The following is a 23,717-nucleotide window of genomic DNA, read 5'->3' as shown; positions in this document are numbered from 1 at the left end:
GCCAGATCCACGATAATAGAGTGGTCCGCCAGTATCTATCCAAGGGCGTCCTCTGCTCAGGTTTCCCCTTGTAGGGCGCCTATCTTACTAGTAGGCCTTCCGGAAAATGTCTCTGAAGCCCAATGCAACATCAGTGAGACCACTTGAACCTACATCTCCGCGCTGTGAGCCCTCACAAGGACCTCGCACTTTATACCCCAACCTATTGAACGTCTCCAACTTCGACGCATAATAAGTAGCCACAATATAAAAATAAAAACTATAATTGATTAATTGTGCTTTTAATTTTATAAATTAGCCAATGTAATTAGTTAGTATACTTAAATTAATCACTATAATTTCATTATAAGTAACTAATAATGATTTTAATGAAATTAATGGAATATAGCTCAGTGAAACAACCACTGCTAAACTATAATTTTTAACTAAGTTAATCGTTATGTAGTTATTATTTGATTTAAAAATAATAAACAATATCTAATTAAAATAATTATCAAGAAAAATAAAATTTTATTTTCCAGCGTTGCTATTTCTGCCTTTTTTTTTAATTTGGATGTACATTTTTAAGACTAATGGGCTCTTTTTTTTTTGGCTGACTGGGTTTGGGCCTTTCGGTTCGTCCGCCGGAGCTCCATTTACTAACAAAAAAACGCCTTACTAAAAAACTAAAACGAGTATCCGCCTCTTCGTTAACCTTTCCAACTTGAAATTACAAAGGAGAACCCTATAAATAAGTTTGGTCACCCGTGGCGTATTGGGTGTTTATTCGACCATCCACGCCTGGATTCTTCTCCTTCTTCTCCTGCTTCTCCATCCAATTGCGACTGATTTCTTTGTCGTCGTCACCTCCCACGCAAAGAAATCCCCTCTCTCTTTTCTAGATCATTCGCGAAGGTTCCACCTCAGTCTTCGACCTATAATTCCTTTCTCTTCAGCCAGGTTTTTTCGTTGTTTCACAACTTGATTCGGTTCGATTCAATTCGTCGGACGTATGGATTTCGAACTAAGAGCTGCCAGACAGAAGCTCGAGAGGGAGCAAAAGGAGAGAAAAGAGAAGGCAAGGCTCAAGATTGAAAGAGAGAGAAAGGTCCGTGCGGAAGCCTTGCGGCAGAGAGAGGCCATTGAAGCTTCCCAGAGAATTAGAAGGCTTGATGCTGCCGAAGTCCAGCTCAAGGTACCTAATTATTTTTTTCTTTTCCCCCCTCTTTTTCGTGCTCTTATATCTTCAATCTATTGGAGCCCTCTGACGTTTTAGGGTTTCATCATTACGATTGCATTTATTCGATTTGGTAAAAATTCGAATTAAGATCTAGATGAAGTGTGAAAATAACGTATCAAGCTCATAAGATTATTAGTTTCTGAAAATAGTTACAAGATTAGTTATTCTATCATGGTTCATTCGAATTGAAACGAAAATCAAGCGACTTATTGCACCAATCAGTTACCTTACCATCGCAGCGATCTGCAACTGTCTATTATCCAAAGAACAGTCTGGTGGTCTTATTGCCAGCTCAACATGTTCAGAGAGGTTAAATAATTCTGATCTTTAAAAATTTAGAAGAGAAGGCAAATGAAAAAAACCTGAGGACCAGATCTCAAGTACAGCAATTCTAACTGGTGTTTAATTACTTGTGAAGACACTATGTGCTAAATGTTTTTGCCTACTACCGGGCAAAAGATCATATAAAACTAGCTGATGTATAGTCTTTATTCGTAGTGCCTGGCTTGTGTCCTCAGACTAGGTATTGTTCTCAATTAACCATGCTATTCCTGTTTTCACATCCAAATTAGTGCATCCTTTTTTTTGCATCTCTTCTCTCTACTGTTCAGTCCTGTTTTACTTGGCTACAGTAATTGCCGGATACCTTTGCTATCAAATGAGACCCGAAACTTAGATAATACCTTGCACAAAAAATAATAAACAGTTAATTTAGGGCATTTTAAGTATTGATGTACGGGTATAGTTTAAGGGTGAATGATTACTTTGAATGTAGAATTACTGAAAGATTGTTTCATTAGGTTAATATATGTTCTTTCATGCACTTTAAGCTGGTTTGTGGATTGGACTTTGCCTTAATGGCTGCATGGGAACTTTTTAGTCTGAGGTCTTGGGTTCAAATCTTACTAGGTTATGAGGTTCAACATTCAAAAAAAAAAAAAAAAATGTTCTTTCATATACATGACATATGTGATTTTAGTTCCATGTTGCAAGGACTGACTGTGAAACACTTACTGCCATTCCAGGCTGATCAACAGATGCAAGAAAGTTTACTTGTTGGACAAGGTGTGATGTTCTACCGCATTCTTGAAGCAGTGCCATACCAGGGTAGTGGGGATAAAATAAAACTGCCTCCTTCTTGCTTCACTGAACTCTCTGATCAAGGAGCTTTAGATAAAGGTCCCATGTATTTTAACCTATCTAAAATCCACCAGGACATTTCAGATGCAGAAACATCTGAACACCAACAAACCCATAAGTCAACGTATTCGGGTGTTCTGGAGTTCACTGCAGCTGAAGGTTCTGTTCAGCTTCCACCTCATGTCTGGAACAACTTGTTTGCTGGCATCATTCAGAAAACCCCTCTAATTGAAGTGCGTTATGTTAGATTGCCCAAAGGAACATATGCAAAGCTACAACCAACTGAAATTGGTTTCTCAGATCTACCAAACCACAAGGCAGTACTTGAAACAAGCCTTCGTCAGCATGCTTCACTTTCTCAAGGAGACACTGTCACAGTACACCATGGGGACCGAAGCTATAACTTAAGGGTTCTTGAGCTAAAGCCAGCTTCTAGTGTTTCTGTACTGGAAACAGATATTGAGGTTGACATAGTTGGGCCTGATTCTGCTTCGAAGAGTGCAAATCAACCTATGCTTATACCGCTACTTCTAGGAAAAACAGAATCTGGACGTATTGAGGAGGGGAAATATAACTATTACAAGTTTGTGATAGAATCTAATGTTGGTAGTAAAATAGCATCGGGAGACATAAATGTTGAGGTTAAGCTAAATGTGGATTCAAATGATGGGGATACTGATATTTATGTGTCAAGGCATCCCATCCTATTTCCAACCCGTCACCAGCATGAATGGTCTTCCCATGATGTGGGTTCAAAGGTTCTGATACTTAATTTCAGGGATCGGAGCCAAGTATCGGGCATTTACAGCATTGGCGTCTTTGGATTCAAGGGGGTGACGAAATACAAAATCTTGGTGACTCTTGAAGAACATAGTAATCATAGAGTAGGAGACCAAGCTGTGGGTTCTTCTTCATCTGCCTTAGATGCTAATGTTGTAGAGTGTCGGAACTGCAGACATTACATACCAAGTAGGACAATAGCCTTGCATGAAGCCTACTGCGGCAGGCACAATGTTGTCTGTCAGCATGACGGTTGTGGAGTTGTACTCAGAAAGGAGGAAGTGCACAACCATGTGCATTGTGCAAGATGTGGACAAGCCTTCCAACAGGCAGAGATGGGGAAGCACATGAAGGTGTTTCATGAACCACTACATTGTGCTTGTGGCGCGACATTAGAGAAGGAAGAAATGGTATGTACTGAATTTCTCAGTGGTTTTGCTTTCATGTCAGAGCTTTTCTACTTGCAAAAAAATTTCCCTGCCCATTCAGGTAGACAGCATCTGGAACCTAATTAATTATGTTCTTTTACCTTTCCTCAAAAAGTAATAAAATAATTGAACTTCCGTTATCTCCTGTCCTTTCTTCCGTGTTCATGTAGATTTTACTTAAAACGTGCGAGTTGTGTAGTCTCAGAGTGGCTTGAAATGCTACGAATAAATTGAAATTTTTTTTCTAAGATGTTAGTGGTCTGTTACCTTTGTTTCTAACTTGACACTTTTGTCGTGGCAGGTGCAACACCAATCTTCAATCTGTCCTTTACGCTTAATTACCTGCAGATTCTGTGGAGACATGGTACCTGCTGGTAATAATGCATCAGACGTCCGAGATCGACTAAGAGGACTTTCAGAGCACGAGAGTGTATGTGGCTCTAGAACTGCCCCTTGTGACTCCTGTGGGCGTTCAGTCATGTTGAAGGAGATGGAAATTCATAGAGTAGCTGTCCATCCAAAAAATTAAGGCCTTATAGAGATACACATGCATTTCTCTATTATCTGAATTTATGAGATTATTGGATGCAATTGTTGTTTGATTTGCCAGGAGTTCCTGGTATTGTGCTGGGCCTCCATGTGAGGTAGCTTGCCTAATTATTTAAGGGGGGGTTAGTCCACAATGAAGTGGAATGAATTCCCCCCGTATTACTTAGTTCATCCCATTTATGGCGTTAGTCCAGAATTACTTGAATTAAAGTGAGATAACACCATTTCATTCGCTCAAGAAAAAACGAGGGAAAGTTGTTTTCTACCTATTTTGCGAATCATCAGCTTTCCACGCGCGTTACCTCTTCCCCCCCCCCCCCCCCCCTCCTCTCGTCAGCCTCTCCAGACGCAGAGCCTTCTCGGCCTCTCTCTCTTCGCTCCCTCCGCGATTTTTTTCCTCCCTTTGCCCCCACCCCCGTCGGCCGTTCTCCCTTTGCCCCCACCTTCGTCACAGAGCACGGGAGGCTCTGTCGCAGAGCCCCTCGGCCTCCCTCTCTTCCCCCCCCCCCCCCGTCGGCCTTCCTTCCTCTCTCGACCTCCGTCGCAGAGCACGGGAGGCCAGAGCCCCTCGACCTCCCTCTCTTTCCGCCTCTCTCCCCCCCCCGTCGGCCTTCCTTCCTCCCTCTCTCGACCTCTGTCGCAGAGCACGGGAGGTCAGAGCCCATTGGCCTCCTGGCTTCTCTTCTCTCTCGGCCTCCCTATTTTCTCCCTCTCGGCGCATCGTCGGAGCGTCGCCTCCGTCGCCGTTGCCCGCTGCCGTCGCAGTTGCCAAGATCGCCGCAAAGGAAGACGAAGACGATATTTAATTTTTCCTAAGTTAGGAAAAATTAAACATCGTCATAATTGGTTTAATTATCCAATTAATTAAACCATTAGTTTTTCATTTTTTGTTAATATATTATTAATTAATAATATTTAAAATATATATTATGTTATTGATAAATTAATATATTTATTTATTTATTATATTCACTTATGTTATTTTTAACTTTTTTATTTATTTTAGTCACATGTAATTAGTATATTAATTTATAATAAACTATAATCATTAATTGGTTTAATTATCCAATTGTTATAATTAATTAAACCATAATTATTGTTTTAATTTATAATAAATTATAATCATTAAGTAATATAATATAATTTTTCATTAATTAAGATATTAATATATTCTAATACTACACGTTAAATCACTTATAAGTGTAGTAACCACGCTTATTTTTATTAATTATATGTTTAGGTATATGTTCTATTTAAGTATATTATAAAATATTACTTATTCTTTTTTTTATATCATATTTTTCATTTGGGGGCACTAACACTGGAATCTGTTTTCCAGCCACTTAAACTCGTCTATACTAACACCCAAACATAAATTGAAGTGGAAGCAATTCATCTCACTTCAATTCAATTTCCCACTTCATTTCCACTTCATTTGGACTACCCCTAAAAGAAAAAAGTATTTGTCAGAAATGCTGCTTTTGGATCATGTTCTTGTTTCGTGAGCTTCGAAGCCTTCCTCTCGTTTTGCTGCTTCCTTCTTTCTCGGGCTTGCCTTCACCCTCGATGCCTTCCTCTCAGCCGCTTTCTCTTCTTCTCAACCCTAAAACCCTCATCCTTCATCTTTGTCACTCCTGAATCTTCTATAATCCTTCTCCCGCAATCTTCTCTGCTTTTGATTGGAGATGGCCCATGTATGTAGTTACTCTGCGGCTCTTTTCCTTGTCGTGGTGGGCATGTTCGCAGCCACGGTCTCTGCATAAGTACCCACCCCCGTCGCCGATTGCTGGATCTGGGTCCACATTGCCCGTGCCTGGTGCGCTCATCTACTTGTCCCTTCTCCTCTCTTTGGCAACTTTGTTGTTCTTCAAATCGAACTAGGAAGGGAGAGAATTGAGGGTTTTTTTTTTTTACATTGTGGATGTGTATTTGAGGTGTATTTATTCATTCATTGCTATTGATTGGGTTTGTGGTGGAGAGCAGTGACTATTTGGATTATACTTTAGTATTATAGAGGATACGTAGTGTGATTCTTTTTCATTTAATTTCTTTTCTTTTTGGGGGTCTTTTTTACATACCTCTATGTCTTTTTTAAATCAATTATTTTATTAATTTAGACTAAACTAAAATCTATCTTATTTTAGTAATAAAATATCCTATTTAATTATTTATTATATTAATAATTTTTAATATTATATTATATTAATAATTTAAAAGTGATAATTAAGATATTGTAAGAATCAAAATTTGATTAAAATACCCTATTTGATTAAGTATCAATACATTATAAGAGTAACCGTATTTGTTTAGGTATATTATTTGTTATATTTAATTAAATTAATATTTATTTTAAATTTGTAATTATATATCATACTTTGTTAATTAAAAAGTTAAATACAACTATCCTCTAAAGTTAAATCTATCAGTATTTTATGATAAACTCATTATCTTGTGCACACTAACACAAGAAAATACTTTTTATTGCATTTTTTATTGACTACATTAACACAAAAAAGTAATTCACTTTCACTTTCACTTCCCCTTTTAAAAAAATAATATAAGAAGTAATCTTATTAAAAATAATTTATTTACTGATATAGAGGTGACTTAAGATCCTAACTTAGGACAACATTAGCATGATGATGCAAGACAAGGTGTGAATTTTAATTGTCGTATTCGAATGTTGGTTAATTGTTGGAATTGAAAAGAGAAAAGAAGAAAATAGAGGGAAAAACAGGACAATTTGGAACGAGAAATAAGAAAATTGAGAAAAATAATTCAGAAAAAAACAAAAGAGAAGACAGAAGAAGAAAGGGATGGGCATCGGCAATGGCAATTTCTCAAAAGGACAACAACATAGTAGCATATGTGGCTGGATGATCGTTGAGGGGCGTTACCAATTATTGGGTGTCAACAAGGACAAATAGGGCGGTGTAGGAGTGGCCACTAACGAGAATTGTAGGTGTTAATGAAGGAAAGAGGAATGGGGGAAAGAAAAGTTGTCGAACGAGAAGTTGGTTCGTCTCGGTCGAGTCGAGGTTGAATTGGTGTGCAACATCGATTCTCGATAATTGATTATAGGACACGATTGAGCCACTAGAAAAGATAAGAAATAAAAGGACAGGGAGAAGGAAGAAACAGGATTTTCACTCTAATACCAAACTGATGTAGTATACGTCTTTTAATTCCTGGTTCCCATCTTGGCGTTTGGAATAGGAAGTAATAGAAATAAAAAGATAAAGGGAGAATTGAGAAGAAGAAGAGAAGAAAAAGACGAATAAAGAGGAAGAAGAGGAAGAACGAGAAAAGAAGAAGCAGAGAGTAACATCTTAATTCATCTTCAATGCCTCTCTCAACATCCTGTTCAAGCCTATAAATAATTAAAGAATCCAATCAAATCCAATAAAATCATAAGAGATAAAATAAAATTTTAATTTTAATTTAAGATTCAAAACAAATAAGATCAATATCTAATCAAATCCAATAAAATCATAAGAGATAAAATAAAATTTTAATTTTAATTTAAGATTCAAAACAAATAAGATCAATATCTAATAAAATCTAGAAAAATAAACTAAAAATAAATTAAAAATAAAAAATTATAAAAATAAATTTAACCATAATTTGTGACTCCACTAGGGCTCAATGGGCATAATGGTGTCCACATCAATATAACTTGGTATCAGAGTCGAAGATTCGTTCAATGCACAATTTTTTCTAGCCGTCTTCCAAGCACTTCGCCCAAATCAGAGAATTTCTTCCCCTGCTTGCTTCCCATTCTTCCTTTTGCCTCCTCCTATCCTATCTTCCATTGTTTTTTCTTGACCCAACATTGAACCTAACATCAACAACTTCATTTCCCACCTCTTGCCTCTTTGCCGCCATTGCCGAGAAGGAACTATTGCCAAGCCATCACCGCCATCAGTTGAAGTCTTGCACCGTCACCAGTGACCAAATGCAGCCCATTGCAAAAACTTCCCAAGCCATCCCAAAGGTTTGCACCAGCCATAGTTGATGCCCTCCGTCGATGTTTGACATTGTCTACTATTGCCAAACCTTCGGTAACTTTACAACAAATCCTCCAAGTCCTTCATCTTTTCCAACTATGAAACACAAAAAAATCGACCACAATAGCTATCATCGGAAATGTTATAAGCCAAAACACCAAATCCCGAATGAGACTTGCAATAGCTGGTTGTCGATTCATCGCCGATGCATCCAAGGCAGCAACAACACAAACAAGAGGTCTTTAGCTAGGTTCTCCGATCGCTTAAGAAATTCGGGAACAAGGAAGTTAATTTCTTTGGATTCGATGACAAGCTATGGACGACAATGAAGGTGGGTTTGGTTGAGATGACGTTTGAGAGGGAGTCTTGGCTGTGAGGAGGGTGGAGTTTTGTTGAACAACATTTGGGAATAGAGGAAGGTGCTCGACACTGGTGAGAGGTGATGGTTACAGTGTTGATGGGGGCCTTGTGACAACTACAAACGCTAGAGAACTGCATTGTGATAATTTTGTGTTGATGATGAAAACTTTAGTAGGCGATGAAATTTTTTCTGTTGTTGATGTTGGAGATTGATCACCGAAGGTGATCTTTATCACTGATACGAAGTTGCATGACACCACACATACTGAGATGAACGGGGTGGAAGTTGGAACCAAGATAAAGGGGTTTCATTGTGGCATATTGATAATGAAGTACCATCATTGGATCCTAGAGGACCCACCACATGACGCATTTCTTGGTAAAAATATTTTATAAAAAGAATTTAAGGGGATGAATGAAGGGGTGGAGTCTCACCATCTTACCTTCTATTAATAAGGGCCCTTCATAGACTGATTTGGGGTAACATTATTCTTTATAATATATTTTAAATAAAATTGTTCTCCCAATAAGAAGGATAAAAAAAGAGGGGCAGTGAAAAAGAAGGCCCGTGCCTTTCTTGGTGAAGTGAGGGTGGTAATATTTTACTTTCTAAAATATCATATAACCGTAGGGTAGACGAAGGTTCTCTACTGCAATGAAAAGGGTCTTTATAAATATTGAGAGAGTTACCCTGAATCCCTTTTTCTAATGTGGGTTTGCATCTTTCTATGTTGTAGAGAAGAAATTTACCCACATGATAGTCACTCAGTTGATCTAGCTTAGATCAATCGGTTCACTTGTTGAACTCGCAACAAAACCTAATGAACTAACTTCAATTAAACCAATTGTCATAGTCCAATGTTTATAAAGGGTGACACTCATATACTTTATTAAACTTATGTGAGTTCATAAATCATTGAATATACATATAAATAAGTAAATGGAGTGTATTGGGCTTATGGCCCCATCCTAAAGCTTTCTTGCTCCACTCAAGACAGTCCTAGCCCCAAGAGATCCTTTGGGCTGGTCCCTCAGACCAGACCGAGGCGATAAAAGGAAGCTATTTTTTTTTGTTTAAATAGGATTTTTTTTTTTTTTTTGTGGAGGCAGAGGGAACTAAACTACAAATAGCATGTGTTGCATGTCAGTCTCTGTCACCTGTACAGTCGCCTCTCTCTCTCTAGTTCTCTCGCTAGTCTCTGCTGCAGTTGGAATGCGGAAATATATAATTTCTTCCTTCAGATGAACTATAACAGCTTTTCCATTCGACCATCATTCGACACCAGGAGTAGATATTTACCCGTCTCCTACAGGTCTTCCTCACCGACTCCCTCGGCGTTTCTACTGGTTTGTTAAGGTTCCGTCGATCGTCTTTGTTAGTCAGAATAAAGAAACTGAACAAATGAAGGCGGCTTGGTATTTATAAATCAATACTTTGTAGAGTCAGTTTCGTGTATACTGAGAACGCTCTTGTATTTTATTGCTGAGAAAAGATGCAGATAAGATTATGACAATATTAAAGTTATTTTTCTCAAACTTATCAAAATTTGGTTGTGAGATCTAGTTGCCAAACGAGAAAAATACGCAGATCTAGGGGGGCTGCCTTTTCAATATTTGAAAGAAAAAAAAAAACGTTTTGAATTGGTTGACGATACGAAAGGAAGTTGCTTGTGAATCTTGATTACCATGGAGATTACTTTTGAGACCTGGGTTAAAAGGGCATTAAAGAATCTCTAAAGTCGGCCATGGGGATGGGAGTTTCAGGCACTTAACCGATCAAAAGTTGCGACTTTGTAGATGACAGATTGCTTAAATTCTTCATGGAACTCGAGAAGTTCAATCGCCAGAAGTTAAAAAGAGAGGACTTGCAACATAAAAAGAGTTATTCAATTTCACTCTGATGGGTATCGTGTGAAACAATCTAACCCTCAATCCTTGGGAACGAGTGGTTGCCGACAGGTAGTCCCTCCATTTTCATTGCCTTCACCAACAACCAATCTAAGTCAATTCTACCTTTTGATTTTTCCATGTTTGTATTTTATTGACATCCATTATTAATAAAAAGAAAACCACCATCAGAACCAGAATGCAGATTCCCCCATCAACGTGCAGCAAACCATAAGTGACAACGGAGGAGCCCCGGAGCAGGGAGACTCGGGGCCACTGTAGCTGAATACACTGCATAAAGAAACACTTGACATGTGAAATGAGTTGTATCGTCCGTGATCTTTCTTTATTTATTACTATTTGTGGTCGATAGTTGGGAAGAAAAGGGCAAAGATCCTCGCGTTTCGGTATTCGTCAATGTCTGCTACAGTTTTTACTAGTTCCCTCATCTCATAATGTTTTTAGTAACAGTCTTAGTTTACTCTTGGGTGAAAGTATTGAATCTTTCAAGGGGTTGGTAGGAAGATTCGGGGAAAGATCCTTCTGTCAACTTGCTTTACTCATGCCTTCGTAACCATTCAATTCGTCGTCCCCCATACGACACGAGGTCCCATGGAAATTGATGGGCAGCATATGAGCAGAAGATAGATCTATTTTTACTGGTGTAATTTTTCCTCAATTATTGGAGTTCCTGTGAATTTGAACTTTAGCAGCGTATACCAACCACTCGTATTCAGTTTTTCTCCTTATTTAATTCACGGACTGCTTATCTTCGTGCGGGAGGGAAAGAAAGAGAGAGTTGGCTTACTTCGATATTTTCCCTTCTTCCGGTGCGCTTTCTTCTTCAACGATCCTCTTAACTGTCTTGTTTTCTTCACACCCATCTGCTGCCGCAGCTATATTTTATGAAATTGGCCTCCGTTTGAGAATCTGTGCTGGAACGAGAGTATAACGAGGAGGGAGAACAGCAAAGGCGTTACTTTTCTGTGTAGAGTAGTGAAAGGGGTAAAACCCAGGTTCGCAGAGTTGTAGACATCACGGCTATACATCGAGCGCTCCGACTCCTGGTTCATGTCCGGGCAGTACGATGCAAGGGTTGTGTAGCAGAGAGCAACCCTTCGCCGCACGGCGGGCGTGGAGCGTTGCCTTCCGAGGGCGGTAGCCCCTCTGATCTCTTGTTCCTTGCCGGAGGTGGTTCCTTCGTTGCGTTTCCCTCTTATCTGCTTGCTCTTGTTACCGAAGAGTAACCTACAAGAGCTAGCGGAGACGTTCTTAGCATATATTATTAGTAAGTTAATTGAAAGATCCAAAGAAGTGTAGATTTTCGCTGTCAGAAATACTATTTTGAAGTCATGTTGAGCATCAAAAGGGATCCGACAATGGTTTCCAACTACCAGAACGACGAAGAGGAGAAGGGAGGATGTGGTCGTAATTGCCTCGGAAAGTGTTGCCTTCTTCAAGGTATTTCCCTTTTTATCGTTCTCAACGTTCAGGCATTTGTTCTCTGTTTCCTTACGTGTGGTGTGAGTTTAATCTACTTCTCTAACTTGAAAAACTAGAGAAGACCTTTGCATAATAGGGGTAGAATGACTCGGTACTGTAGTTTCTTAAGAAAATTCTTGTTCTTTGCTTTATGTGCTTTGCTTCTGGATCCAAGCAGCAGCTGAACAGTTAGAAATAACTCCTGTATGAAAAAAATGGCAAATGATATCACTTATATTATTTTCTAGTCAAAATCTTTTTGCCTCCACCCCTCTGGAAAGGGAAGGGGTTGTTGTGAATTTAAGCAGCAGCAGTAATTGAACTCAATACTCCAGCTATGCCCATGCTACTGTGACATAAACCTCCTTAAAATGATTTCTTCTGTTGATATTTCTGTCAAATATCTCATGTAATTTATAGTCATCGGTAAAAGCACAGATTTTGTCTCTAAAGCTTGCTGCATGCTGCTAATGTTGGTCATCGAATATGTGAGTTTACAATCACTGAAATGTGCATTTCCTAATGATAGCAGGGGCCAAACTCCCTCTATACAATTTCAAGAAGAAGAGCTTGAAGAACTTGGAAAGTGATAGGAAAGATCCTCAATCTTTCTTCCTTGACACCTTGCTGCTTGGGGAGGTTGAATTCTAAGCCAATTTCTAGTTATGTCATTTAACTATTTTTAGTGAGGTTGGATGGTCAGTCTTTTCATTGCAAAATTGCAGTGGGAAGGACGGATGAGCCGAGGGCTATTCCGCTATGATGTCACTGCTTGTGAAACCAAGGTTTGATCCAGCACCTCTTAGCATTGAGCTAACATCTTTCCAGATATTTCTTTATTATACAGCTTGTTATTGATCTTTATGCAGGTAATTCCTGGAGAATATGGCTTCATAGCACAGCTGAATGAAGGTCGACACCTTAAGAAACGACCCACCGAGTTCAAAGTTGACCGTGTCCTCCAACCCTTCGATGGGCACAAGTTCAATTTTACCAAGGTTGGGCAGGAAGAGGTCCTCTTCAGGTTCGAAGAGAGCAAGGACTCGGAGGCCCAATTCTTCACGAGTGCCAGAATCAATTCCACTGACTCTCCTAGTGTTGTTGCTATAAATGTAAGTCCAGCTCCTTCTCTGAAGTACCCTTGATCTCACCGATATAACTTTGATGATCTAACTGGTGTTGTGTGTGTCATACTCACAGGTAAGCCCAATTGAGTATGGGCACGTCCTCTTAATACCTCAAGTTCTCGAATGTTTGCCTCAGAGGATTGATCGTGAGAGCTTCCTGCTTGCTTTATATATGGCAGCTGAAGCAGGCAATCCATATTTCAGGTTGGGTTACAACAGTTTGGGTGCATTTGCCACCATCAATCACCTTCACTTCCAGGTTACCAACTTTGTACCCTGTAATTGTCTTGTTTATGGGACTGTGCTATTCACTAGCCAATACAGTTATTGATCGTAACTATTTTTTATGACAGGCTTATTACTTGGCAGTGCCTTTTCCTGTTGAGAAGGCTCCAACCCAAAGTGTTACTACTGTAAAGGGAAAATCAGGGTCAGCTGTCAAGATAAGTCAGCTGTGGAAATATCCTGTGAGGGGTTTAGTTTTTGACAGTGGGGATTCTCTTGAGGATTTAGCTGATGCCGTTTCTAGTGCTTGCATCTGTCTCCAAGATAACAACATCCCCTACAATGTTCTCATTTCTGAGTTGGGGAAACGCATTTTCCTATTTCCTCAGGTAATACAATGTAGCAGTAGAAGTATTTCTCTAATTGTTGATTAAGAACTCGTATCTCAGACAGGGATTCATTTTGTAAATTGTGTGGGTGAGGCAATGACTGAGCAGATGATTTTTGAGCATTTGTTACCATGAGTATCTTTCTCTAATCTCCAATCGTGGTTTGGAGTTCTTCTGACTTCTCACAGCTATTGATTTGCTTACTGATTCATGATCTGTTGCCAAATGAACAGTGCTATGCTGAGAAACAGGCTCTCGGAGAAGTGAGACAAGAGCTCCTGGACACACAGGTGAATCCAGCCGTGTGGGAGATCAGCGGCCATATGGTGTTAAAAAGGAAACAAGACTACGAAGAAGCATCTGAAAAAAATGCCTGGGGTCTCCTTGCTGTGGTTTCACTCTCCAAGGAGAGATTTCAGGAGGTTAAGGCGTATATATTGGAAGCTATTGCTGCTCAGGTGGCAGAACGAGATATTTCTGCAGATGGTCAAGCAGCAGCAGAAGAAGAAGAAGACGACGAAGTCACGAGCAAATGTTTTTGCAACCGTCCAATGGCACGGGAAAAGGATGAATGCTGTGTTGTTATTAACTAGTGACAGTCGTGAGCAGTTGTTCCTATGCAGGGTTCGAGTGTGGGCTGGTAAATAAGGCAGTAGTGCCATTTCTTTGTTTAATTAAAGCCAGGGAAGATCTTTGGCTATTGCTGATTACTGTATGTGATGTTTGCTTGAGTTTGTAATTTGATGTGTGGAACTTTTGCTTGTATTGTATTTTACTGGTTCATGTATAATGGATTTATGATGTATCTTTGTGTGATCGTTCATCTATCCTTTTCAAATGCACTTCTAAGACTCGCAAAAGTACGCTTGATGTAAAAAGAAGAAAACTCTTGTGCTACCACAGTCACTGATCATAAACAGGATGTAAAAAGCAAACCATTCGAGCTCGAGCTCGGTTCAGTTCAATTTTTACTTAGTATGGCTCGAGTTCAAATTTGAAATAAGGTTTGTTAAGTATAACAAGTTAAATTCAAGATTTTCTAAGTTCGTAAGCCGACTTGTTAGGTCTATTAAGCTGGTTATTATATATTAGTATGTTTTATTACAAAGTCTTGGACTCTTCTGTGTTATCTTACAGTTTAATAGTACTAAGTTTATCACAATATTCTTTTTATTTATTTTTATTATCTTTTTAGTTTTAATTATAGGTTGCAGCTCGAACCCAACTGCTTGAGCTCAAACTTAATTAAAAAATTTGGGCTTGAACTTGATTCCAATTTTAAGCTCATGGCTGAGTTCAAACTTGAGTTCAAAATATTCAAATCAAGACAAATATAAACCTATGCAGGTTCAAAGTTAGCTTGGCTCAATGTCACCCCTGATGCCAAAGATGGGAAGCCCACAACCACTAGAGGGCACGCACAGGACCAGACTGAACAACACCAAGGTGAATCAATTAGCGTGGTGGTTAGCCGGGGGATCTTGTCAACCACTAGGGTGAACCCAATTGGCTAGTAAAAGATGGCTCCTATAAGAACATAATTTTAATTAAGTTATAAAATTTAGGGGACGGTTCCCCGCCTAAAATGTCCAATTCTTGGACAGATATGACTCGATTTACCAGTTTCTGAGTCTTAAGTCCAAAACCCCATGCTCTTATGTGTACGTAAGAGGATCCTTAAAATTCCAAACGACAAAACCCATTGAAGTTAGAGAGAGAGGAAGTATGAGCGCAATCTTTATTAGAACCAGTTGCTCTAAAAGATCGACCTTGTAGAGAAGGCAATGTGGATATTAAAGACAGACGGTGGGATTTCTCAACACTCCCCCACACGTGTGACAACCCCCACAACATGGGGGAACAATATGACAACCGATGCGGGAGTCGAACATATGACCGACATGCTCTAAAAGATCGACCTTGTATAGAAGGCAATGTGGATATTAAAGACAGACGGCGGGACTTCTAAACACTCCCCCGCACGTGCTACAACCCCTCAACACAAGGGAACAAATGCGACAACCAATACGGGGGCAGCGAGAGTCGAACACACGATCGACCTGCTCTAATACCATATTAAAAAAACTTCGGTGTCATAGAAACAACATTAGATTTAGTCTTCAACAGATAAATCCAAGTAAATCTAGTACAATCATCAACAAGAGTTAAGAAAAAACGATGACCAATATAAGAAACAGTTTGATATGGCCCCCAAATATCACAGTGCACAAGATCAAAAGGAAATTTTGACAAATGATTATGGGATTCAAAAGACAGCCTACATTGTTTAGCAAGGGGACAAATATGACAAGGATCTGACTTATGTAATCTAGTTACATCACATTTCAACTGATCTTTCAAGTAATCAAGTTTCTTAAAAGAAATGTGTCCTAGCCTATTATTCCAAATATGAGCAGAAACATTGTTAACAAAAGCATTGAAAACAGAATTCAAACATTGAGCACTAAGAACATAGAGATCTTGGACTTTGTCACCCTTGCCAATCATCCTCTTGGTGGACAGATCCTGAATAACAAAACAATCAGGAAGGAAACTTACTGTAAGGCCAGATTAAGAGATCAAGTTGAATTTCAATTGAGGGACAAACAATATGTTTTTAAGCACAAAGTTAGAATGCAGTTTAACATCACCAGCAAAATGGACCAAAATTTGAGAATGATTGGGCAAAGTAACTGTAGTGTGAGGAATAGAATGCAAAGAAACAAAAGCATAAGCTTGAGAACAAATATGTCGAGTAGCTCCTGAGTCTACAATCCATAATTGATGTGAAGAAATTAGAGGATTTAAAAACACAGAAAAATAAATAACTGCAAGGCAATTGGTTGTAGAAGATTCCGGAGCAATGGTGACATTTGCTGAATTACTCAAATGTGTAGAAAACATTGACATTAGCTGTTGATATTGATTTGAGTTTAGATTCTGAACAAAACTGCCAACAGAATTAGAACCTTGACTAGCATCAGCAGTAGAAACTTGACGAGCAGTAGTATTAGAATTGTTGTTAGTTTTGGATTTATATCGAGGCAGATAGTCATGGAGCTTGTAGCAACGATCTATAATATGTCCAAGATTCTTCCAATGAGTACAATAAAACTTATCCCTTTTCTAATTCATGGAAGCACTGTAATTGAAATTAAATTTCTAAGAGTTTTGAGAACCAGATTTAGCAACTTCTGTTTTAACCGCAATTGCCATTGTATCAGTGGGAGTGTTAGAATCAGAGGCATGAGTAGTCTTCCTTTGCTGTTCCTCTTGAACAATCAGAGAAAAAACACGATTAATAAGAGGAATCAGATCCATGAGAAGCAACTGACCACGAACTTGGGAGAAAAAATCATCAAGTCCCATTAAGAAAGACATTATATATTCCATATGATGATAATCAGTAAGGTTTTTAACTCCACCACAAAAGCAATTAGGACGGCAATTACTCAGTTCTTCCCAAATACTTTTTAGCTTTGTGAAATAAATGCTAACAGAATTCTGGTCTTGACACAAGTTCATCAATTCTCGTTTAAGCTGAAAAATGCGAGGTCCGTTCCTCTGTTGAAAACGATCCCAAAGGTCTGGCCAAATCTCTCAGGTAGAAGTAGCAAAAATAATATTTGCAGGAATTTCTTTGGAAACCGAATTCAAGATCCAAGAGATAACTATATCATTATTCCGAATCCAGGAGTTTAACAAATGAGAATCAGTACCTTGAGGTTTAGGAATTGAACCATCGACAAATCCCACTTTGTTCTTCACAGATAAGGCGATCAACATCACACAACTCCAATTGATGTAATTTTCACCGGTAAGCAACTGCGAGACAAGAACTTGCCCTGGGCTATCCGAATGATGAATATAATAGGGATTTGAAGGTTCTTCAATGGCGGAACGAGTTGAACTGGTACGAACACTAGAATCGGAAGCACTCGTCGATGAATAAGTCCCCATTGAGTGATGAAACAACCACGAATCGAGATTTCCAGATAATGTAACCCGATAACAAAATAAAGATTTCCAAGCTAGGAAAAATCAATCGACGAACCTTGATAATCGACGATTGTTGAAATCGACAGAAATAAGCTCCCCACAAGTCGAGGACGAATCTGCGACAGCGTTAATGAACTCCCGATAGTTGTAATCACTGAGCCCCTTTCTAATAGAGATGAAAGCGGAAACTCCTCTGTTGGAAACGAGGTAGGACTAGCTGGGAATAGTCGTCGGAAATAGTCGAGAAAAATCGAGAAATGTCTGTCGTCAGAAACACAGACCTTGCACACGTCTCGAAAAAAAATGCGTCGAAAATGAAGAACCAGAGAAGGAGGACAAGTGTCAGAGAAGCTTCTGCTCTGATACTATATTAGAACCAGTTACTCTAAAAGATCAACCTTGTAAAGAAGACAACGTGGATATTCAAGAGAGACGGCGGGACTTCTCAACAATCCTCCATTCTCACCCAGCCTGCCTCACCTGCTCGATCTTCTTCACTCACTTAAGCAAACCAAGTGGGACCAATAATTAGCCATTAGCTTTGTCCAAATTCAGTCTCAATTCATACGAATCAGATTTCAATAATGCCCACTACTGTATTTAGATCCTGTCAAAATTATTGTAATTCAAGACTATTTTGAGGCCCCCAATTGATTCGTTTCGTTTTTTCATTAAAAGACTACTGAATAAATGAACGCCAGAGTCAAATTATGAAATGGGTTAGTTGAAGATTATACGTTTAATCCAAAATAATGGTCTTCATTTAAACAGAATTAGTGTTTTTCTTTTCAATAAAGGGGGCACAGAGCTCCTCTTAAGAATAGCTTATGTCCACCCTAATGGCCAACAGACGGAATCGTGACAAAACCTGATTTCCAGGACGAGTAGTGGTCTGTAAAGCATGGTCTAATGGGTGGTGGTAGGATTAGATAAATTATTTAAGTTAAATAAACTATAGCCCGATCTCCTTTTACATTTGCAGTGATGTAAAAGGAGGAAAAGAAGGAAAGGGAAGCGGAGAGGGCGACAATGTGTGAGATAGGAGGAGAGATTCGATTGGGGAGGGTCCCGAGGCCACGACCCTGACAATAAGGGCTCAGCTTTCGTGTTTTTCTCCATTGTTTGTGGCCTAAAGTCTTTCTTAAGTGACGCTATAACTATAAGGAATCAATCGCAATTTTTATTTGGTATCAAGACGATGAGGACTGGAATTCCATGTGGTTTGGCCTCGAAATCGGGGTTGTCTTTTAAAGCTCTCTTATTTCTATTGTCTTTAAAACCCTGCTTGTCTCATTCTTACCTCACTACCCCAGAGTTGGTTGCGTGGTGTTCGTTCATTGAACCAATCGCTTGACCGGTGTAATAAAAAACCTCTGGTCTTCGGGCTCCCCCCCCCCCCCCTGTTCCATCCAATCTCGCTTCTTTACTGCGAGGGAGGGAAATCATGGAAGCCCGTTTGGGTAAAGAGGTTAATCAATTGACCTCCAAGTCATAACCAATCGCATCCCGATATTAACCTTCTCTTCTCCACTACTCTTCCCCGCACTGCACAGACCTGGATAAATATTCCCTGTCCCATACCGGTTTCACCTCAGATCACGTGCCATCCTAAAATGCCCCCGCTTCAAGACCCAAATTCCAGTCCTCGTCTCTTTCTGCACGTGACGGCGCAGGTCTGGACTGGCAAACGTAAAACGAGTCCGGTAAGCTGTAGGTTTTAAAAATAGGTCTTCACTGCTTGGTCGGTCACTCTGGTCGGTTTACTTGATCGCTTGTTACACAAGCAAGCGAAAACTATTATTTCGCTTTTGCATTTACGTGCACTCTGTAGTCTCTAGTCTGATGTCCCCTTTCAAATGAATTCACAGCGAGATGCCAGAGAGAGAGAGAGCGATTAGAATAACATTTCATGCACACATGGTGTCGCTCCGTCCCTGCGCGTGACCGGATCTCTTCATAATCCTATTCTAATGAAAAAGATCGAAAAGAGAAAGATTAAACAATGTCAAAGGAGGAAGACCAACTGCTCCGAGAAGATGCTCTCTCTCATTTGTTAAAATTTTAATTTGAGATGAGGTGGGAGTGAGGGAGGAGTTTAAGGAAGAACGGCAAGAGACCCGATGCAAATGCGAGAAGGGAGGGTTGGGATTTGGAGCAATGTTGATGCTGAGGCCGCCATCCCTCCCTCATTTCTACGCTTTCAACTCGACTATCACCTTAACTACCATATTACTCCGCTGCTGTCTCTTCTTCGTCTTCCTCCTTTCTTTTCTTGTACAAATCCGGGCTGCTAATGTTGAAGCTCAAGCACTACTTTCTTGGCTTAACACCAGCAAGAGCAATGCCCATGCTTCTTCCTCTTTTCTTGATTGGAACCCCTCCGACTCTAACCCTTGTAGTTGGACCCATATCACTTGCTCCCCCACTGGCTTCGTCACAGAAATTGTTATGCTGTCCGTCGAGCTCGACCTCCCTGTTCCATCCAATCTCGCTTCTTTACTCTACCTTCAGAAGCTTGTTATCTCCGATGCTAATTTGACGGGTACTATCCCACCAGAAGTTGGCGAATATGCTGCCCTCGTAGTTCTCGACCTCAGCTCGAATGGTCTCGCCGGAAACATACCTGCGTCTCTGTGCAAGCTCAGGAACCTCGAGACCATATCATTCAACTCCAATCAGCTCACCGGCAAGATACCCCCTCAGCTCGGAGGTTGCGTAAGTCTCAAGAATCTTTTTCTTTACGATAACCGATTGAGTGGTTCTCTCCCGCCGGAACTGGGCGAGCTGTACAATTTGGAAGCCTTCCGTGCCGGAGGAAATAGAGACATTACAGGGGAAATCCCGTCTGAGCTCTCTAAATGCGGAAATCTAACTGTGTTAGGCCTGGCAGATACCAAAATCTGCGGCTCTATCCCCCCTTCCTTCGGGAGGCTCTCGAAGTTGCAGACTTTATCAATCTACACGACCATGCTCTCCGGTGAAATCCCCAAAGAGTTGGGTAAGTGCACAGAGCTCGTCAATCTCTATCTTTACGAGAATTTGCTCTCGGGGTCCGTGCCACGGGAGCTTGGGAACTTAAAGAAGCTTGAGAAGATTCTTCTATGGCAGAATAACATTGTTGGGACGATCCCGGAGGAAATAGGAAACTGTAGAAATCTGAAGATGATTGATTTTTCATTAAACTCGTTATCCGGAGCCATTCCGGCATCTCTAGGAGACCTGACCAAGTTGGAAGAGCTAATGTTAAGCAACAACAACATATCCGGATCGATACCGTCTGTCATTTCGAATCTCACGAAGCTTTCGCAATTGCAGCTGGATGCAAATCAAATATCCGGTTTAATCCCACCTGAGATCGGAAAACTGACCCAGCTGATGGTGTTCTTGGCGTGGCAGAACCAGCTCGAAGGAAGTATTCCTTCAACTTTAGCGGATTGCAGCAACCTGCAAGCCCTGGACCTTTCTCATAATGCTCTGACCGGAAATATTCCTCCTGAGCTCTTCCGGCTTCAGAATTTGACGAAACTTCTATTGTTGTCCAATGATATTTCCGGCATGATTCCCCCAGAGATTCAGTTTTGCAGCTCTCTAGTTCGACTTCGCCTCGCAAACAATCGCATTGGAGGAGCGATTCCCCGAGAAATCGGTGGCCTGCAAAGCCTCAGCTTTCTTGATTTGTCGAGCAACCGATTGGTCGGATCTTTGCCGGATGAAATAGGCCAATGTACCTTGCTCCAGATGATAGATCTCAGCAATAACTCCCTCCGAGGAAACTTACCAAGCTTCCTTTCATCGCTAACAGGTTTACAGATTCTCGATCTCTCTAGAAACCAGTTTTCCGGTTCTATCCCGACGAGTCTAGGCCATTTGTCAACACTGAACAAGCTAGTGTTGAGCGAGAATTCCTTCTCCGGACCAATCCCGTCCGCTCTTGGACTCTGTTCGAATCTCCAGTTGCTTGATCTAAGTAGCAATACTCTCTCTGGCAATATCCCCATCGAATTATGCAAGATTCAATCTCTTGATATAACACTCAATCTCAGCCGGAATGCCCTCTCGGGACCACTCCCACAACAGATATCAAATCTCAACAAGCTCTCTGTTCTTGATATCTCATACAATAGACTCGGCGGAAATCTGATGCCACTGGCTAGTTTAGACAACTTAGTCACCCTTAACGTATCCTACAACAACTTCTCCGGTTACCTCCCAGACACGAAGCTTTTCCGGCAGCTGTCAGCGACCGAATTGGTAGGAAATAAAGGCCTCTGCAGTTCAGCAGGAGGCTTTCCCTGCTTTCTCACGTCAGAGGAAGGCGAAAATGGCGGCAGCTCTGTGAGGAGATCAAGAAAGCTGAAATTGGCAATAGCGCTGCTTATTACGGTAACTGTATTTATGCTGCTTGGAATGGTGGCATTGATTCGGGGACGAAGGCCCCGCAGTGGAGATGAGGATGATCCGGAGATGGGACTTGATTCGTCCTGGCCATGGCAGGTAGCAACATCCCCATTCACATATTTATTAATTTTGTTGCTCACTCATCCTTTCTATTGCACAGAACACAACTGCAAGTCGAATTACTGAAATTAAAATTACGAGAGTGAATTCCCTTGAAGAAAAATCTTTACTGTAGTGCAGTATAATGAAACGAAGTACTTTGTTGTTTTACAGGTGACTCCGTTCCAGAAGCTGAGCTTCTCAGTGGAGCAGGTGGTGAAACGTTTGGTAGAAACCAACATAATTGGGAAGGGTTGTTCAGGGGTTGTCTATCGTGCAGAGCTGGAAAATGGGGAGATAGTGGCAGTGAAGAAGCTATGGCCCACTGCCACCGCCGTGTCCAATGCGGAGGGCGGAGGGGGGAGCGGCGTCCGCGACTCCTTCGCGGCGGAGGTGAAGACACTGGGGTCCATCCGGCACAAGAACATTGTAAGGTTCTTGGGATGTTGCTGGAACAAGAATACCAGGCTGCTCATGTACGATTACATGCCCAATGGGAGTCTGGGGAGTTTGTTGCATGAGAGGCCCGGCTTCCGCTTGGACTGGGACATCAGGTACAATATTGTTCTTGGTGCCGCACAAGGCGTCGCGTATCTTCACCACGATTGTGTTCCACCAATCGTGCATCGAGACATCAAGGCAAACAACATTCTGATTGGCCTTGATTTCGAACCTTACATTGCGGATTTTGGGCTTGCCAAGCTCGTTGACGATGATGAATTTGGGAGGTCCTCCAACACCGTTGCAGGTTCTTATGGATATATTGCTCCCGGTATGTACTCTCTCCTCTTCCTCTGAGCTCGTTGATAACATGCGATGATCCTCCTTCATACTAACTCCGTCAGTTTAGGAATCGACTGATGCACTGTAACAAGGAAACCTTACTGCCGAAAACCGACTGCTTTCCTTAGCAATATCTGATGAGTTTTATCCTTGTTACAGAGTACGGATACATGATGAAGATAACAGAGAAGAGCGACGTCTACAGCTACGGGGTAGTGGTCCTGGAGGTATTAACTGGTAAACAGCCCATCGACCCAACAATACCCGATGGCCTCCATGTAGTAGACTGGGTTAGGCAGCGGAGAGGGAGTGTGGAAGTTCTTGACCCGAGCATTCGGGGCCGGCCCGAATCAGAGGTGGAAGAGGTGCGGCAAGCACTAGGGGTGGCGCTCCTCTGTGTCAATCCGTCTCCAGATGAAAGGCCAACCATGAAGGACGTGGCTGCGATGCTTAGAGAGATCAGACACGAAAGGGAAGAGTATGCAAAAGTTGATGCCCTCCTAAAGGGATCGCCGGTAAACAACCAGCAGCAAGATAAGGGAGAACCGACGATCCCTTGTTCTTCCTCACATCAACAGAGCAACAACTCTAGCTTCTCTGCTTCTTCGCTCCTTTACTCGTCTTCCTCTAATGCCAAGCAGGCTTTCATTTAGTCACACAGTTTTGCCATTGCTCCATTCCATTGCCACTCTCTTTTACTTACCTTGAAAAGGTAGTAATGGATGATGTAAAGATATTCATTCACCGTCAAAGCAAATGTTATTAGTTATTGCTTGGCTTGTAAATGCAACCCCAAGTTGTTTTCTTCAAGCTATAAAGGAAGATTGCGGCCACTTAGATCCCGT

At 40.8% G+C, this 23,717-nt stretch overlaps 3 protein-coding genes across 4 annotated transcripts; all 3 read left to right on the top strand.

Moving 5' to 3' along the window:
* Nucleotides 1-747: 747 nt before the first annotated feature.
* On the top strand, nucleotides 748-4,332 carry LOC137961079 (uncharacterized). Its single transcript, XM_068808349.1, has 3 exons — nucleotides 748-1,174; nucleotides 2,245-3,549; nucleotides 3,869-4,332. Exons 1-3 carry the CDS (start codon nucleotides 992-994, stop codon nucleotides 4,094-4,096), a joined length of 1,716 nt encoding a protein of 571 aa, XP_068664450.1. The 5' UTR covers nucleotides 748-991; the 3' UTR covers nucleotides 4,097-4,332.
* Nucleotides 4,333-11,159: 6,827 nt separating this feature from the next.
* LOC137960571 (GDP-L-galactose phosphorylase 2-like) lies at nucleotides 11,160-14,398 on the top strand. Of its 2 annotated transcripts, none has more exons than XM_068808304.1 (7): nucleotides 11,160-11,831; nucleotides 12,385-12,491; nucleotides 12,578-12,637; nucleotides 12,722-12,964; nucleotides 13,053-13,238; nucleotides 13,333-13,593; nucleotides 13,827-14,398. In XM_068808304.1, exons 1-7 carry the CDS (start codon nucleotides 11,723-11,725, stop codon nucleotides 14,184-14,186), a joined length of 1,326 nt encoding a protein of 441 aa, XP_068664405.1. In that variant the 5' UTR covers nucleotides 11,160-11,722; the 3' UTR covers nucleotides 14,187-14,398. The 2 variants fall into 2 exon arrangements, with proteins under 2 accessions (XP_068664405.1, XP_068664361.1); XM_068808260.1 differs by having other exon boundaries at nucleotides 12,382-12,491.
* A 5,351-nt stretch (nucleotides 14,399-19,749) lies between these two features.
* On the top strand, nucleotides 19,750-23,613 carry LOC137961004 (LRR receptor-like serine/threonine-protein kinase RGI1). Its single transcript, XM_068808335.1, has 3 exons — nucleotides 19,750-22,086; nucleotides 22,264-22,861; nucleotides 23,032-23,613. Exons 1-3 carry the CDS (start codon nucleotides 19,750-19,752, stop codon nucleotides 23,523-23,525), a joined length of 3,429 nt encoding a protein of 1,142 aa, XP_068664436.1. The 3' UTR covers nucleotides 23,526-23,613.
* The last annotated feature ends 104 nt before the right edge of the window (nucleotides 23,614-23,717 follow it).

The sequence above is a fragment of the Aristolochia californica genome, unplaced genomic scaffold (genome assembly GCF_029961685.1).
Source record: "Aristolochia californica isolate CCGP_79_NKW_82.1479 unplaced genomic scaffold, dmAriCali1.0.hap1 SCAF_1, whole genome shotgun sequence".
Taxonomy (NCBI): Eukaryota; Viridiplantae; Streptophyta; class Magnoliopsida; order Piperales; family Aristolochiaceae; genus Aristolochia; species Aristolochia californica.
This window is presented reverse-complemented; position numbering and strand designations above follow the sequence as displayed.